At 44.8% G+C, this 15658-nt stretch overlaps 1 protein-coding gene across 2 annotated transcripts in view; it reads left to right on the top strand.

Annotated features, from left to right (window-relative positions):
• The window catches only part of FRYL (FRY like transcription coactivator), a 345908-nt gene that overhangs the window by 227595 nt on the left and 102655 nt on the right, over nucleotides 1–15658 (top strand). For both annotated transcript variants that reach the window (XM_026647943.2, XM_026647941.2), the window contains 3 exons: nucleotides 701–869; nucleotides 4363–4447; nucleotides 6490–6602. In XM_026647943.2, the coding sequence (XP_026503728.1) occupies nucleotides 701–869; nucleotides 4363–4447; nucleotides 6490–6602 (367 nt within the window). The remainder of the gene's footprint in view (nucleotides 1–700; nucleotides 870–4362; nucleotides 4448–6489; nucleotides 6603–15658) is intronic.

Below are 15658 nucleotides of genomic sequence, written 5' to 3' on the forward strand. Positions count from 1 at the left end.
TTTGCATTTTCGTTGTCCAACTTAAATTAAATGCAAAAAGTAAATAATCACAATAAATGATGAATATTAAAGTCTGTAAAAATTTAAATATTTGCATTTAAATATTAATAATCTAATGTGTTTTTTTTTTTATAACACTGGTAAGGAATTTTTTTATCTTCATGATATCTCAGTAAGGAATGCTATCTTTGTTTATATTTCTGATGTTTATTCCTAGTGACAGATCATAGAATCATAGAATATTAGGGTTGGAAGAGACCTCAGGAGGTCATCTAGTCCAATCCCCTGCTCAAAGCAGGACCAACGCCAACTAAATCATCCCAGCCAGGGCTTTGTCAAGCTAGGCCTTAAAAATCTCTAAGGATGGAGATTCCACCACTTCCCTAGGTAACCCATTCCAGTGCTTCACCACCCTCCTAGTGAAATAGTGTTTCTTAATATCCAACCTAAACCTCCCCCACTGCAACTTGAGACCATTTCTTCTTGTTCTGTCATCTGCCATCACTGAGAACAGCCTAGATACTTATGTCATTATGATTTCTCTTAGAACTAGAATAGATTACATAAATCTTCATATGCAATAAATAGTAAATAGTATGTAGCCAACGGCAAAGGATTGTGGTGTACAGTTCACCTTCTGTTTTTTCCTCATCTTTAAAAAACATAAATTCAATCTCTCAAATATTTCTGTTAATGACAGGTGAAGAAGGTTATTGTTTACTTGGGTAGAGATAAAACAATGCAACTATTGGAAGAACTGGTGAGTGAACTACAGCTTACAGATCCAGTCAGCTCTGGAGTCACTCATATGGATAATCCACCATATTACCGCATCACTTCCAGTTACAAAATTCCTTCTGTCACTTCAGGTGAGAATTCGTTTGACTAGGCTATTACTGTGTTTTAGTTGTTATTTGCTATTGTTATGAGTTAATTGGAAAATTTAAATGCAGTACAGGCACAATAGATTTAATATAAACAAATAAAAAAGTTTTGTTTTTTTTTTTAATTTTTGACTTATTGATACCATTAAATGTCAGATTTGCCATTCCTTGTACATACAGAGATCTCGCTAATGTTAAATACAAGACTGATCTTAAGTGATTACTGATTTTCACACAGATTCTCTTTGCGTGAACCTATGTGTATGTTTAGCCTTGTCTGCACTCAAAACTTGCACTGGTTTAACTAAAGTGAGTTTTTAAATCGAGTTAGTTAAACTGTTGGGAATTCTTAAATGGATTTAAACAGGTTTATACTGATGTAGTGTAAATTGGTAGCTTACTGACATAAGCAAAATCTATATATGCCTGTGTAAACTTATTTAAGAGTGCTAAGATAGGAAATTGTATCAATTTTAAATAAATAATTAAAAATAATGTTCATTAAACTGGTGCAAGTTCTGTGTGTAGACAAAGGGCTTGGTTTCTACAAATTAAAAAAACAAACAAACCTGAAGACTTAAAAGGACACTTTTTTTGCAATGTGCCTCAGTCCTGCAGCTTGCTGAGCCCTCAGGCTCTGATCCAGCAGAACACCTAAGCATCTTATTTTTAAACAAATAAATAGTCTCAATGACTTCATGTACTCTAAGTTAAGAACCTTGTAGGACTGAGACCATGGATTGCCTGGCGTCCAGTTTTCAACTGGAACGCCCGGTCAAAAAGGGATCCTGGTGGCTCCAGTCAGCACAGCTGACCAGGCCTCTAAAAGTCCGGTTGGTCACAGTGTCCGGCTCCATGTGGCTCCCAGAAGTGGCTGGCATGTCCCTCCGGATCCTAGGCGCAGCGGCAGCGAGGGAGGCGCCACGTGCTGCCCCTGTCTGCAGCGCAGGTGCTGCCCCAAGCACCATCTCCACAGCTCCCATTGGCAGGGAACTGCAGCCAGTGGGAGGTGTGGGGGGGTGGTGCCTGCAGACGGGGGCAGTGTGCAGAGCCCCCTGGCCATCCCTGCGCTTAGGAGCCAGAGGGACATGCCTGAGGTAAGCGCTGCCCAGAGCCCGTACCCCTCCCCCACTCCCACAACCCTACCCCAACCCTGAGCCCCATCCCGCACCGAAACTCCCTCCCAGAGCCCACACACCTTCCCGCACTCCAAACCCCTTGGCTCCGGCCTGGAACCCCCTTCTGTACCCCAAACCCCTCATCCCCAACCCCACCCTAGTACCTGTACCCCCAGCTGGAGCCCTCACTCCCTGCCACACCCCAACCTCCTGCCCCAGCCCAGTGAAAATGAGCGAGTAAGTGAAGGTTGGGGGAGAGCGAGCAATGGGGGGGGGGGGATGGAATGAGTAGGGGTGGGGCTTCGGAGAAGGGGCGGGGCAAGGTTGTTCGGTTTTCTGCAGTCAGAAAGTTGGCAACCGTACCCATGGATCTGTGGCAGATTCTCCTAGCTCTGGAACTGTGAAAGACAGCCATAAGGCTGCTTTCTGAAAACGCCCTCACCAGCTCTTTTGCATGGTGTAGGTTTAGGGCATGTCAGCATGGCTGTAGCATGCGGTGCTGCAGAGTTTCTAGGCAGCACTGTGGCTAATCGGTAGCCTGGGGAGTCTGTTATAACACAAGCAGCCCCTCCTCCCGCTCTTCCCACCTCTCCCCCAAATTATGCCTGGGGCCTGTCCAGGCCCTGAACTGCCCAGGCCAGCCACCTTTGCTTCCCTCCCTTTGGGCTGCAAGTTCTGTGCTGTGCCTCTTAGAGTTGCAGCACAGGATCTACCCTTGTCTTCATGTCCATCTATAAAGCATCCCATTTACGTTAGCATTAAACAATAATAAATTATATGCATTTGTGCAGTAAACTGTAAAAATGTGACGTGCAGGGGGAAGAAACACACTACAAAAATCCAAAGTGCTGACAAACTTCATTATAGGTGGAGTGGCAGAAGCACTTATATTAAAATTGTCTAACACTTTCCGTTACCGCCCACTATTTTATATATTGATTGCAAGTTGGCCTTAAAAAGAAATAGCTAATACTAGCTACAGTACAAAGATAGTGTTTTTGCACTCTAAATTCTGGTTTGTTTACATTGTGAATTAACATATGTCAGACCCCTAAAACCTACATTTTTGACCATTTCTGCATTTGTGGAGGCTACATGTAGCTACACGCTGCACTGAAAGGCAGGCTGTGTTCACATTCACTGGTGTATGGAGCTACACGCTGCAGTGAAAGGCTCCGGAAGGGAGCAGCAGTGGGGAGCAGCTTCTCACTGCCAGAGCGTTCCATTGAAGCGAGAAAAGGCTCCGATGAGGGAAGCAGCAGGTAAAGGCTCTGGCAGCTCCCTGCTGCTTGAGCTTTACCTCTCGCTGCCTCCATCCTGCTAGAACATTTTGCTGTGGCGAGGAAAGACTCTGGCAGGGGGGAGCTGCCTGAGTCTTTTCCTGCCACAGTGAAAGGCTCCGGCAGCAGGGAGGCAGTGGACACTACACAGTTAAAAATAGTAGTGTAGTCATGGAGGAGTGTAGAGAGCTGTGTGGTGTATATACCCTAGGTTTCAGGCATCTAGGTCATTCTACTCGTCTAAGCTATGCCTCACCATCTACACTGCTCTTTATATCCATGCTGACCAGGTGTGCAGTGTCTGTACTCTAAACACTGCCGTAAGTGTAGACATACCCTTAGAGATGTGTGGAGTGCAGCATATAGGAAAGGAAGAAATACATATCTAAAACCTTTTACAAAAGATTAACTTTCTACTAAATGCACATCATAAAGACTTGAACACAAATCCTTTATATACACAAACTAACTAAACATATTAGTAAATACTATTTCATAAGCATTAGTGACCTTACTATCAAAAACTTTCAGGATCTCTGTCATCGTGAAAATGTTTGTTTATAGCAGCCCATATTTTTAAATCTAAATTGTAACCATTGTTTTTTAAATTGATAGTCCTTAATTTATACTTGAACGTATTGCGACAAAGGGTGATGAACACTTAGGTAGTATCTACACCGCAATATAACACGCAAGGTGGGCCCAGGTCAGCTGACTTGGGCTTATGGGGCTATCATTGTGGGGCTATAAAATTACAGTGTAGATGTTCAGGCTTGGACTGGAGCCCTGAGACCCCCAAGGAGTCCCAGAGCCTGGGCTCCAGCCGTAGCACAAACATCTACACTGTTATGTTATAGCCCCACAGCCAGCCCCCAACCCCTCCAGGCCCGAGTCAGCTGACCCAGGCCAGCCGCAGGTGTCTTTTTGCGGTATAAATGTATCCCTATGGCTCTTGTACAGTACTACTTTAGTACAAAGAAAATATAGATCCAGGATTTTCAGATAAATTCATACATTGCATAAACTTTTCAATATTTTTACCTATCCTAAGCTATTTTTCTCTTCGTCCTTAATTTACAGGTACCACTTCCAGTAGCAATACAATGGTTGCTCCTACAGATGGCAATCTTGACAATAAGCATACAAAAGATAGTATTGAAGAGAAGTAAGTATCTCCTCAAAGAGCAACAGTACTGAGTTCTTGACTACTTATAACTAATGCAAATAACTGCAGTCTGATCGATTTTTCTTAGTTTACACTATATTATTGTTGCAGCCAGTCAGATTACATATTCAAATCTCTGTTTCCTGATTGATTTATTAGGAACCAACAATACATCTATTTCTTGATCTCTAATTTACTCTTCCAGATTTGTGGATCCTCCCTGTGTGGCCCTCCTATTTCAATCTATCTGAGCTATAAAAACAAAGCTGCTATAGTATCAGCCCCATAGGATTTGTGGGGCTTTTTGTTTGTTCTTAAAGGTTTTCCTACATGGGGAAATTTACCAGCAGAAATTATATCTAAAGAATTTCTCCAGTATAACTCCCCATGTTGACACTGTTATTCCACTATAAAAGTGCCTTTTTCTGATTTAGTTTTTGTCACTTTGAAAACAGTATCAGCTAAAGCGGAAAAGGGCATTCTTACTCTGGAATAAGAGTGTCCATGCAGAGTTTTATACTGGTATTCCTACATTCTTATCCTTATGCTGGTAAACTTTCCGAAGCAGACAAGTCCCATGTTATAACAAAAAAAAACAAAATGTTAGGTCTAATGGACAGGACTGTCTGGAGGGCAGTTTGCCTCGAGCCCCCTGTTTGAGAGGGTCCCCAAATAGAGTGGTGCTGCGACACCACACTCCAAGTCACAATGCTATTGAAGTTTTGCCCACCGACCCCTTGTCCCCAGTCATGACAGAGGGGCAAGAGGGCCGCACCTGAGTGGTGCTGTGATCCCATCAGATCGCAACAACCAGAGCAGGGAGCTGGGTCAAGCCCTGTGAGACAGGAGCTGCTGTTGCAGGGTGAATGTGGGACAGGCTCATTCTCCAACTGTCCCCCAGCCCTCCCCTCAGTGTTTGTTTTTGTACCCTTGGTAGGGGGCCTCAGTTTCAGATTTTGCCCTGGATCCCCAGAAACCTCTGTGTGGCTCTGCTAAAGGAGAGCTCTCCAGATATTTTTGTTGAAGGCATTCTGTGCAAGATTCTGAACTTTGCTTCTAAGAGATGTAACACAGAACTTGCAGCCCAGGAGGATGGGCAGCTCAGGTGGCTTTTAGCCACCTTTGCACCTTCCCAGGCTTCAGCTATTCTTGGGGCTGGAGAGGACTCCAGCTAAGATAGACAGTGCTGGAGGCCTGTCTGAGTTCCAGCAATCTCTCTGGGCTGACTTCAGAGCTGCATCATTGTCCAGAATCTCTGCATGTGTGCATGCTTCAACCACATTCATAATACACACCTTTTACACCCAGGCTTGCAAGTGGGGTGGGGGGGTCTTTAGGAAGCAGCCATGTAGCTATCTTCCACGGTGCTTGTGCTAGGGGAATCCTGTACTGGCTGAAAAAGAGGTTTTTAAGGCTCATTTATGTTGCTCTGACCATTTTCTACAGCAAAAAGGGGCCAGAGTGGGGGTTGAGGATCTCATCCTGTGAATATCTGTGTCAATTCATATATTGACTTTATGTTTTGGTGAATGATAAGATCAACTTGAGTGTAAGATCCTTTGGGGTAAGAATCACTCTTGTTATGTTTGTAAAATGCCTAACACACAAGCTCTTAATAATTATTCTGTTTCCTTTTGAGATAACTATTAACCTCATTTTCAGTGAATATTTACCTCTCTATCATGTTTTACTACAAAATATTATGTACTATGAATGTGTTATATAATATGTACATAAACATTGTATTCAGCTAGATATTAATGCAGGTGTTTTAAAGAAATATACTATTGCAACAGATTGTCTCATTGAGATACCTGAAGTGGAAGTGATACATTGGAAAGTGCTCCTGACTGATTTAATAGAGGGTGATTGGTTAATTTAGGTACCATATCACAAAACTTTATAATTGTCTTTGTAATATAAATTATTTTGCATAATACATAGTTACATTGAAAAGAAACCCTCGTGTAAAGCACTGACTTGCTATATCATTTTACCATGAAACATGCCTGTTATTAACACTCATGTATTCATTTGTTCAGCTATGTGCATCTAGATATCTACAGTGGGTTGAACAGTAATTTGAACCGCCAACACCACAGGCTAGAATCTCGCTACAGCAGCAGCTCTGGAGGATCATACGAAGAGGAAAAAAGTAATATATTTTTTAAAATATTTGAGTGAATATAGCCTAGAATTTTCACAAATATTAAAAATTGTTGGGTAAAGATTATAGGACAAATTCACATACATTCAGAGAGCGTGACCAGGGACTCTAGGGAACAAGAGATGAGGCAGGCTGCTTTCTCATGCATCCAGCCCAAAAGAGCTTTGCCCCATCCTTTAGCCCTAATCTCCCAGTCCTTATTTTGCTGCTGAAGTTGCAACTAATAAAACAGACACTCACTTTCCACAGCAGGATGCAGGACAGGATGGGGAACCAGACGTTTGTAGTGCTTTCTTCTCCTCTTACTCTCCAAAGTGGGCTGTGATCAGCAGTTTTTGGTTTGTCCTCTTCCCAATTCCTCTCCACCTCCTTCTCAAATAGCCACCAATCAGCAAAGGAAGGTGTGGTATCCCAATAACTTGAAGGCCACTCAGGTTTAAATGCAAACAAGAACAAACTTTATGCCAGGGCTCCTCCTGGCACCCCCTCAAGGTTTCTCTTCCTCGTGATGCTCCCTGGAGCCTTTCCAGTTCCTTTTCCTGGCTTTGCTTCCTGGTATCTTAAAGGAGCCATGCCCAATAAACAGCCATTCCCAAATACCACATTTTCCACCTCCAAACAGGTTTTGTTTGTACAACCATACAGTAACAAATTATACAGTTTAAACCTTCAAAATGCCAGTAATTCATTTGGATGTTACACCACAAAGACCTTCAGCCAACATGAGGGTCCACAGGAGCGTAAAGGTCTATGCATCACCCTTGGGACACCAACAGCTGGCAGATGCAGGGTTGGAAGTGAAATTGGAGCCTCTGGGTTTGTCTTCGCATACAGCATTGCAGTAGCATAGCTACACCGGTGCAGCTGCCTCACTGTAGCGTTTTAGTGAAGATGCTACTACAGTGATGGGAGAGCTTCTCCTGTTGGTGTAGTTAATCCACCTCCCCAAGAGGAGGTAGCTATGTTGAAGAGAGAAGCTCTCCTGTTGACATAGTGCTGTCTACTCTGGAAGTTAGTTCAGTATAACTACATTGATCAGGGGTGTGGATTGCGTGACACAGTTATACTGATATAAATCTAGTGTAGACCTAGCCTGTGTTGGGGCAGGCAGTACCTCTTCAGCTGCAGATGGTGCAGTGGGGATTTCCACACCCCCTACCCCTGTGATGGGCTCCTGTACATGGACTAAATTACTGATATACCAGTGGGACCCATCATGCAATTCGTGTGTTACCACCCCTGGACACTGCATAGCCTGCAACAGAATTGAAAGCTGTGATCCAAACTTGGACCCCCTGCATAGTCTGTGTACACATACCCATTGCCCCACCACCAGGGTCTTCACCCTAGCCCTCTGTGTGTCATCTGTGTAACCTTTGTAGCATGCCTGCTGCTTCTGTATGTGGTTGTGAACCTCCTGTGGACCTATATCCTGTGGATCTTGAAAATGGGGCTTAATAAGTAATGATAAGCACAGCTCTCACCCCAGCATCAGGAAAGGTGGGGACTGACTTATTGATCTCTGGGAAACAGCCCAGTAATGCTGTAATACTGGGTGGAGAGCTTGCAGAAAGGGCAAACCGTGGGTCAGATGAGCCCAAAATTCGTTCTTCAATGTGAGATTAAATCTCTCTATACCCCCATTAGCCTGAGGATGGTACCTGGGACTACAGACACACCAGATCTCTTTATCTGCTAGGAATTGAGTGAAACAAGCAGAAACAAACTGCAGTCTGTTATCAGTAATTATCGTTCAGAGATAATCCCACCTAAAGAACCACTCCTCCAGCTGATCACAGACAACTTGTGATGGTATTAGGCTGCTAGCTGCTACCTCTGACCATTTGGAAAAAGATTCTAAGCTACTAATAGAAACCACTGATGCTGTGGGGTGGGAATTATTTCTCCACATAAGGCTAGCTGTGGACTGTCACAGCCCAGGTGGCAGCAGGGTAGGAATCAGTGGTACACTGACTTGCTTATAGGATTTACTACTAAGTAAATGTGGTTCACAATAATGTGACTATCAATTCCTGATCACCGTACCGCTGTGCAACACCTCTGCCTCATATGTACCATCCCAAGGTGCCTTTTGTGGGCAATTGCCAGCATTTCTGTCCACATGGCCTCTGGAAATTCCACCTATGAGTCCCAAAGTAGACCTTGATCACCCCATGATGACAATTCAAGTCTCACATGAAAATAACCCCCTGATAATCTGAAATAGTTTTTGGCCAATCCTGAAAAACACGTTTGAGAACTTTCTTGTAACTAGAGCTGTCCCTTGGGTATGGCGAATCGGGGTGACCTCCCCGGACCCGTGCTTTGGGGGGCCCCGCTCTTAGATAAAATCGTGAGGAGGCGGGCGGGGAGGTGAGGCGGGAGGAGGGCAGGCAAGCGGGATGAGGAAGGGAACAGGGAGGCGAGTGGCAGGCGGGTGGGTGGGCGAGGAGGAACCCCCCTGCTAGAACCTCCCCTCTCCCCAGCGTCTCTTGACTGCCGGCGGGCTCCACTGATCGGCGCCTCCCCCTCCCTCTCAACACCTACCAACTACAGCAGATCAAATGTTTTGCGGTGTCAGGAGGCACTGGGCGGGAGGGGAGAGGAGCAAGGGTGCAGCGTGCTCAGGGGATGGGGCGGAACTGTGTGGGAAGAGGCGGGGTGGGGGCAGAGTGGGGGTGGGAAGAAGCAGGGCGGGGTTGGGGGAAGTGGTGGAGTGGGGGCGGGACCTGGGCGGAACCAGGGGGAGCACCCCCCAGCAGATTAGAAACTCAGCACCTATGTCCTGGGCCCCGCACCACCCTAGGGACAGCCCTGCTTGTAACAGTACATCCTGGGGCAGTGTCTCTAACAATGATTTGGGAGTGGCAAGAGAGAGATCAGTCAAGGCATTATTATGCCCTTCCTGGCTCATAATTTCACTTTCTATGGATTTGACAGGTGATCATAAGTAGTCTTCCTTCTTTCTTTTTTGCAACAAAAAGGTTTAACATCCAAAGCGAAGTCGGTCACTTCTATAATGTCCTCCTTGAGCAAGTGAGAAATCTCTGTGGCTACGACATCCTTTAACACCCAGGGAGGTCTGCAGAATGGCTGTATAATTGGGGAGGCCAGTGGACGATGCTCCACTGGCAACATCCGTGTCCATGGAGGATGCTCATAGCTATGGCAACATCCGTGTCCAGAAGAAACCTTGGGGAGTACATCTCTCCAGTCATCCTCCACAAGGCGGATTTCTGTGTTTTTTGAGTCTAATACTTTAAAGCCCAGTGCCCAGAACAGATCCAGCCCAAGAAGGTTGGCCGTAAAATGGGAATGCTCCCACTTCTTGTTGACAATATATCATGGGGAGAGCCACCATCCTCAGCAAAGTGATTTTCACATTTCCATATCCAAATAGTGAGGACTGTACTGGCTGCAAGGTGAAATAGGCAAAATATCTATGATATATGGTGTAGTTTGAGTGAAACTCATGCTCCAGTGCTCATGCTCAGCAGTATCTCCACATCCACTAAATGGCAGAGGCAGCTTTTAAAACTGTCCCAGTTCCATGATCCCCTAAGGGATGCAATCTTCCTTCCTCCCCGGTCATCCATATAAGTGACGGCTGGGGTAGAACAACACCATCTGGCAAAAAGGTTAAGTTTTCCACATTGTCGACCCATTTGTCCCTGAGCTGGACACTCCCAGTTACACAGTTACTTGAACCCCTGTCAGTATGCAGTACTAGGATGACTACAGTGGTGGATGCCCCCAAAGAAGAAGAACCTAGAGGAGTGTGGGTCTGGGAAAGGGAATGAGCCTCTTGAATTGCAAGTTCAAATTGATAGCCAGTCTCTACCGCTCCATGAAGTGTCAGAGAATCTGTTTCCATAAGGAGGTGCTCCCACAACTGTAGATATGAAATCCGCTCCATAAACCAATCCCGAATCATCTCATCAGTTAGGGTTGCAAATTTGCATGTTAACTGCCACTTCCTGGAGGCTAACTACAAACATAGCAGACTGATTCTGTGAAGAGTTTGACTGGCCACAGAAATTTAATACGCTTGAGCATAGCATAGGGTGTGGAGTGAAGGTGTGCTGCTAATGCCATTACTGCCTTCTGATACGATGTGCATGTCTCCAGAGTGAAGATCAGAAAGCCTTGATACCTAGTGCATGGAGTAGAAATGCGAGCTTCAGGTGCTGCTTCCAGACCAACCAGCATCAAGTACACTTTGAATGCTGCGATCCATCTGGTCCATAGCAAGGGTGGGTCCCCTGGTAGCATCAGAATTTGGGCAGGTATGGTCACAGAGGCTGGGGATTGTATGGTAGCTGGGAGCACAGTTGGTCCAACATCCCCATTGCCACTGTGGTCCCCAATAACTTGGAAGACCACTCAGGCTTAAATACAAACAAGAACAAACTTTATTCCAGCGGTCTTGCTGGCACCCCTTCTAGGTTCTCTTCCTCATGACCCCCACTGGGCTCCCTCCTGTTCCTACTCTTGGCTCCACTTCCTGATTCCTTAAAGGAGCCACACCTCATAAACAGCCATTCCCAAATACAATAGAAGGGACTTAATAGAGGTGAGAAGCCAAACTGGGGAGCAGTGAAAAAATCTGGGGCAGATTGCTATTGGAGAGGAAAAAAGAGGGAACATGGGATGAGTTGGGGGGGGGGGGAAGAGGATGAATAGAAGTAAAAAAAAAACCCCTGAAAATAAAAAGGAAAGGGAAAAATGTGTATTGAATACAGAGAGAGAGGGGGGGTTTCAGAGAAAGGTAGATGGAAACATTAGTTGAAAATTGTAGAAAATTTAGACTGAGGAAAAACAAAGGCATGAAAAAATGTGAACATAAAAGCGAAGGAATGATAGAAGGAAAAAACATTAGGGACCTACTATTGTTCATTTATGTATATATGTATTTATTTGTTTTAAAAGGTTGTTTTAATCATTGATTTAGATTTATGATAGGTTGGCTCTTTCCTGTTTAAAAAGCAGGAAAGGGATGAAAATCCCTTCTCCAACCCCAGCCTCTTTGCATGCTTGCTATGGAGTATGGGCACACCATCTGTGACTGATTTTATATCCCCCCAAAAGTAATGGTTTCTGCCCTGAAGTGCTTACTAATTTAAATAATTATGACAACATTAGGGAAGACCAAACAGAGGCAGGAGATGGGTACGATGTGAACAAGGGTCACAAATTCAAAATCCTAAGCTATTTTAGGGGTACTGCATACTTTTTTTTTGGGGGGGGGGGGGAATATCTTTGGTTCCTACCTGTATTAAAAAGTGTTTCTTTCTGTTCACCAGCATTACTGAACCTTTCTGTGGGATAATTTTCTGTTTGATTACTGAACCTATGACATCTTCAATCCTTACTTATTTGCCTATTGATTTAAAGTTTATGCATCATTTTATTAGACTCTTTAATTTTTGTCTGAAGTCCCTGCCAGGCACGGTATACTTTAACCCACAATCTCCCATCCTCCTTCAACAATAACCCCCTTTCCTCATTCTCCCTGCAAACGCCAACCCTGGCTATTTTGTGACTTCTCTGTACCCTGCCTATCCTTGCAAATCATAATGTTCATCTACTTTGTCATTTATCTCCCAGATCCTAAATTCAAATTGATCATCTACCAAAAACAGATGCTTCTTGGTACTGTGTACAAATGATGGAGCAGCATTTTAATGTTCGTGGGTTTCATTTTGATTTCATCTGTGGCTATACCACTTTTAACCTACATAGCTCATTATGAATGTGTAGCAGGGTGCTGGTACAAAAGCACCTAATTACCCCTGCTCAGCCAGCTCCAATCAAGAGAAATAGATTGGGGCTGGTGAAACAGACCTGATGCCTGGCCTGGGGATTGGCTCCACCGGCTGGCCTGACAAGCCAGCAGTTATAAGGGCTGGGAGCCAGAAGAAAAGCCCAGCCAGGGAAAGGTCAGGCTCCTAGCTGTGGGCTGACTGCAGGAAAAGAGGGAACTAACCCTGTAAGCCTTGTATATAGCTCAACACTGGTGGTGGGAGAACTATGTGTGTGTAAATAAAGCCACGGGTGCTGCATAACTGGAAGCCTCTCTGCTTTATTGGGACAGCCAGCGGGCTCTGGAAGAGGGGCGTGACAGAGAACCTGTCACAGAATGGTAAACCAAGGGATATTTAATGTGCAGTTATTTTGTTGATGGAATGTGAATTAGAAGTTGAAAGCAATGAAGAAAAACCAGTATTTTAAAGGTAAAATTTCAGGAGTGCTTTGCTCATTGCCATACCTTATTTTCACTTTTTTTTTTTTTAACTAAAAAGTAACCTGCCTACATTCACTGCATCAGTTGCAAAAACAACTGAGACTCTTGGAAGCAAGGGGAAATTCAGCATACCCCACCACAGGTGCACAAGTTCCCAAATACCATAGAAATGGCAGGTTGCCACTGCAAACCTGTGGGCTGGGACACAGAGAACATGCAGAACCACACTGCCCTGCCTGCCATGGAAGAGAAGAGAGTATTTACATCTTGTTGAGTGGTAGGAAAATGGCTAGTAGAACAGCAAAACGTGTGTATTCATTGGCTTAGTACAGGGTGCTCAGAAGGCTGGATCTGCCATTTATAGCTAATGGACTGTTGTAGCAGCGGAAATGATCGAGCTACCTCCACCCCACCTACAGTTAAGATACAGAGTTCCATCAAACCCAAGTCCTCAGGCTTCACTAATGGACATGATTTTTTCCTGCTTATATCAGCCTTAATATCAGGACAGTTATTTTAGTGTGATTCAATGCTATGCGCTCTTCACCACTGTCCTATTCCTTCCAGCTTTCAGGTCTCCCAGAGACAGAATCTAAGTTACTGTTCTTCAAGTATGTGTCAAAGTGGATCCCACTGTAAATATGCATGCAGCTTGTGCATGCAAGATCAGATTCTTTTAAATAGTGGTGTCCATAGGGGCCATGCATGCATCCAGAGCGGCCATGACCCTTCCTTAGTTCCCTCTTACGCTTGTGACAGCAAGACAAAACCTAGTGAACATCCAACCACTATTTTTCTTAGAGACTTTAAAATGTTAAAAAGAAAGCTTCATCTTCACATTCTCATTGAATTGGACATTCAAAAGAGAAAAGAAGAAGGGGGGGAAAAATGAAACTGCCTGTGTTTCCTCTGTACAGTGGGGTGAAGTGCTATACTTTTGGCAAACTAAACCTTCAGGGTTCGTACCCTGCCCATCCTGTGACACACTGATTCCCATCTAGGATGGACACAGGTGATGTTTCTTTTACCCAGGGGAGAGCCACACCCTGGATAGGTGCTCTGTGTGCAAGTTCTTTTCCTTCCGGGATTATTTGCAGGTCCTGAACTCTTGGCTCGAGGCATATCTGGTAGAGAAGTGCCTGCAGGTCTGTTCATACCCAAAGGTGACAATCGCTAGCAGAGCAAGGCTGGAAAGCCAGCATCAGCCAGCACTCCCCTGAGCGCACACATACCTGCAGATCAGGCAGTGGAAAGAAGGTGAAGAGAGCATTGGCAGAGCCAGCACCACTGACTTCAGTGACAACTGCTTCATCATTGGCAAAGTCCTTAGAACCATAAACCTCAGATCAGACCAACTCAGTACCGATGGCCCTGGCATTTGCTTCAGCTGCCCCAGCATCAGCATCTGTGTCCACACATAGAAGTGATGCTCAATCATTGAGCTGGACAGAGCCCAAATATAGCTCCAAACATGAAGGGAAGTCCTAGAAGGATGTAACGAAACAACACTTCTCAAAGAACTCCTCCAAGTCCTCAATCAGACCAAGAATGACACAGAGAATGAGACCCACTGCTAACCTTGGTGCTGACTTCCTGGAGGTATCCACAGTGGAGTCTAGCAAGAGCCCAAAATACATCTGGGAGGAATCTGTATCATTTCTGGAGACATTTTTCCTGTGTCTACTGGAATTGGCCCTGGAACCATATCACCCTACAGCACCACCGTTTGAAGAGGGAGATATACTCCTCCTCACTGTCACCAGTGTACTTTTCTCTCCAGCATCAAACAAAGATCCCTCTCCTCTACCTTTAAAAATTGACCCCAAGAAAATTATTAGGGAGCCCTTATTCAGCCCTCCATCCCAGATGGGGAATGTGAGTGGCACTGGGCCGGCCCTAACCAAGCCAATACCCATATGGCACACCACCTTAGTCGAATTGGCCTTAAAAGGGACTGTCCTCTCACATGTCCAGAAGCAGATCCCCCTCGCATGCTTCCAGAAAAAGGAAGAGATCCCATGCCCTGGTGGCATCATTAGCCAGGCTGTCTACACTTGAACTGAACGTGATCAACTGGGAGCAAGAAAAGGCAGAGGGACTACAGCAACCTCCGTCTCCACCAAAAGAGTCATCCTCATCAACAGATGAAGTAGTGACATCAGCTGCCGCACTGGCAATTGATAACTTCAAAACTTTTCAGGACCTCTGGTCTCATATTGTGGAATCCACAGATGCTGATACTACATTTATACCAGAGAAGGCTCATTAACTCTTTTTGATATTTGAGTGCCACAACACCAGCCAGAATTTCCCTCCCCATTGAGAGGATCCTGGAACCCACCAAAGGATAGCGAGAAGCCCCAATAACTCTTCCTCCAATTTATAAATGAGTGGAGAAGAGATATCAGGTGCCCCCCAAAAGGCTTTGAATGCTTCTACACCCATCCAAACCCAGGGTCCCTGGTTGTTCAGCAGCTCAGGAAAAATCGAAGTCCACAAAAGGTGCACTTAAGAACAAAGATTCAAAAAAGTTGGACCTCTTTGGATGCAAGTCATATTCATCAACCTCAATGCAACTTCGGGTGGCCAACTACTTGTGACCTAAACCCCTCAATGCCAACTGCTAAGGAGGTTACAAGAATGTCCTGATCTTAATATATACATTCTGGTTCACCAAAGAATATTGAGTGAGATCTTGTATGAAAGCCAAGGTATCGCTGGTCATTAATATTGTTGTAAAATGTATGTACAGGTATTGAATAAAGAGTTATGCATGTACACTAAAAATATGTTCCTAAAG

Source organism: Terrapene carolina, unplaced genomic scaffold (assembly GCF_002925995.2).
Source record: "Terrapene carolina triunguis isolate 2854851 unplaced genomic scaffold, T_m_triunguis-2.0 Scaffold66, whole genome shotgun sequence".
In the NCBI taxonomy this organism is placed as follows: Eukaryota; Metazoa; Chordata; order Testudines; family Emydidae; genus Terrapene; species Terrapene triunguis.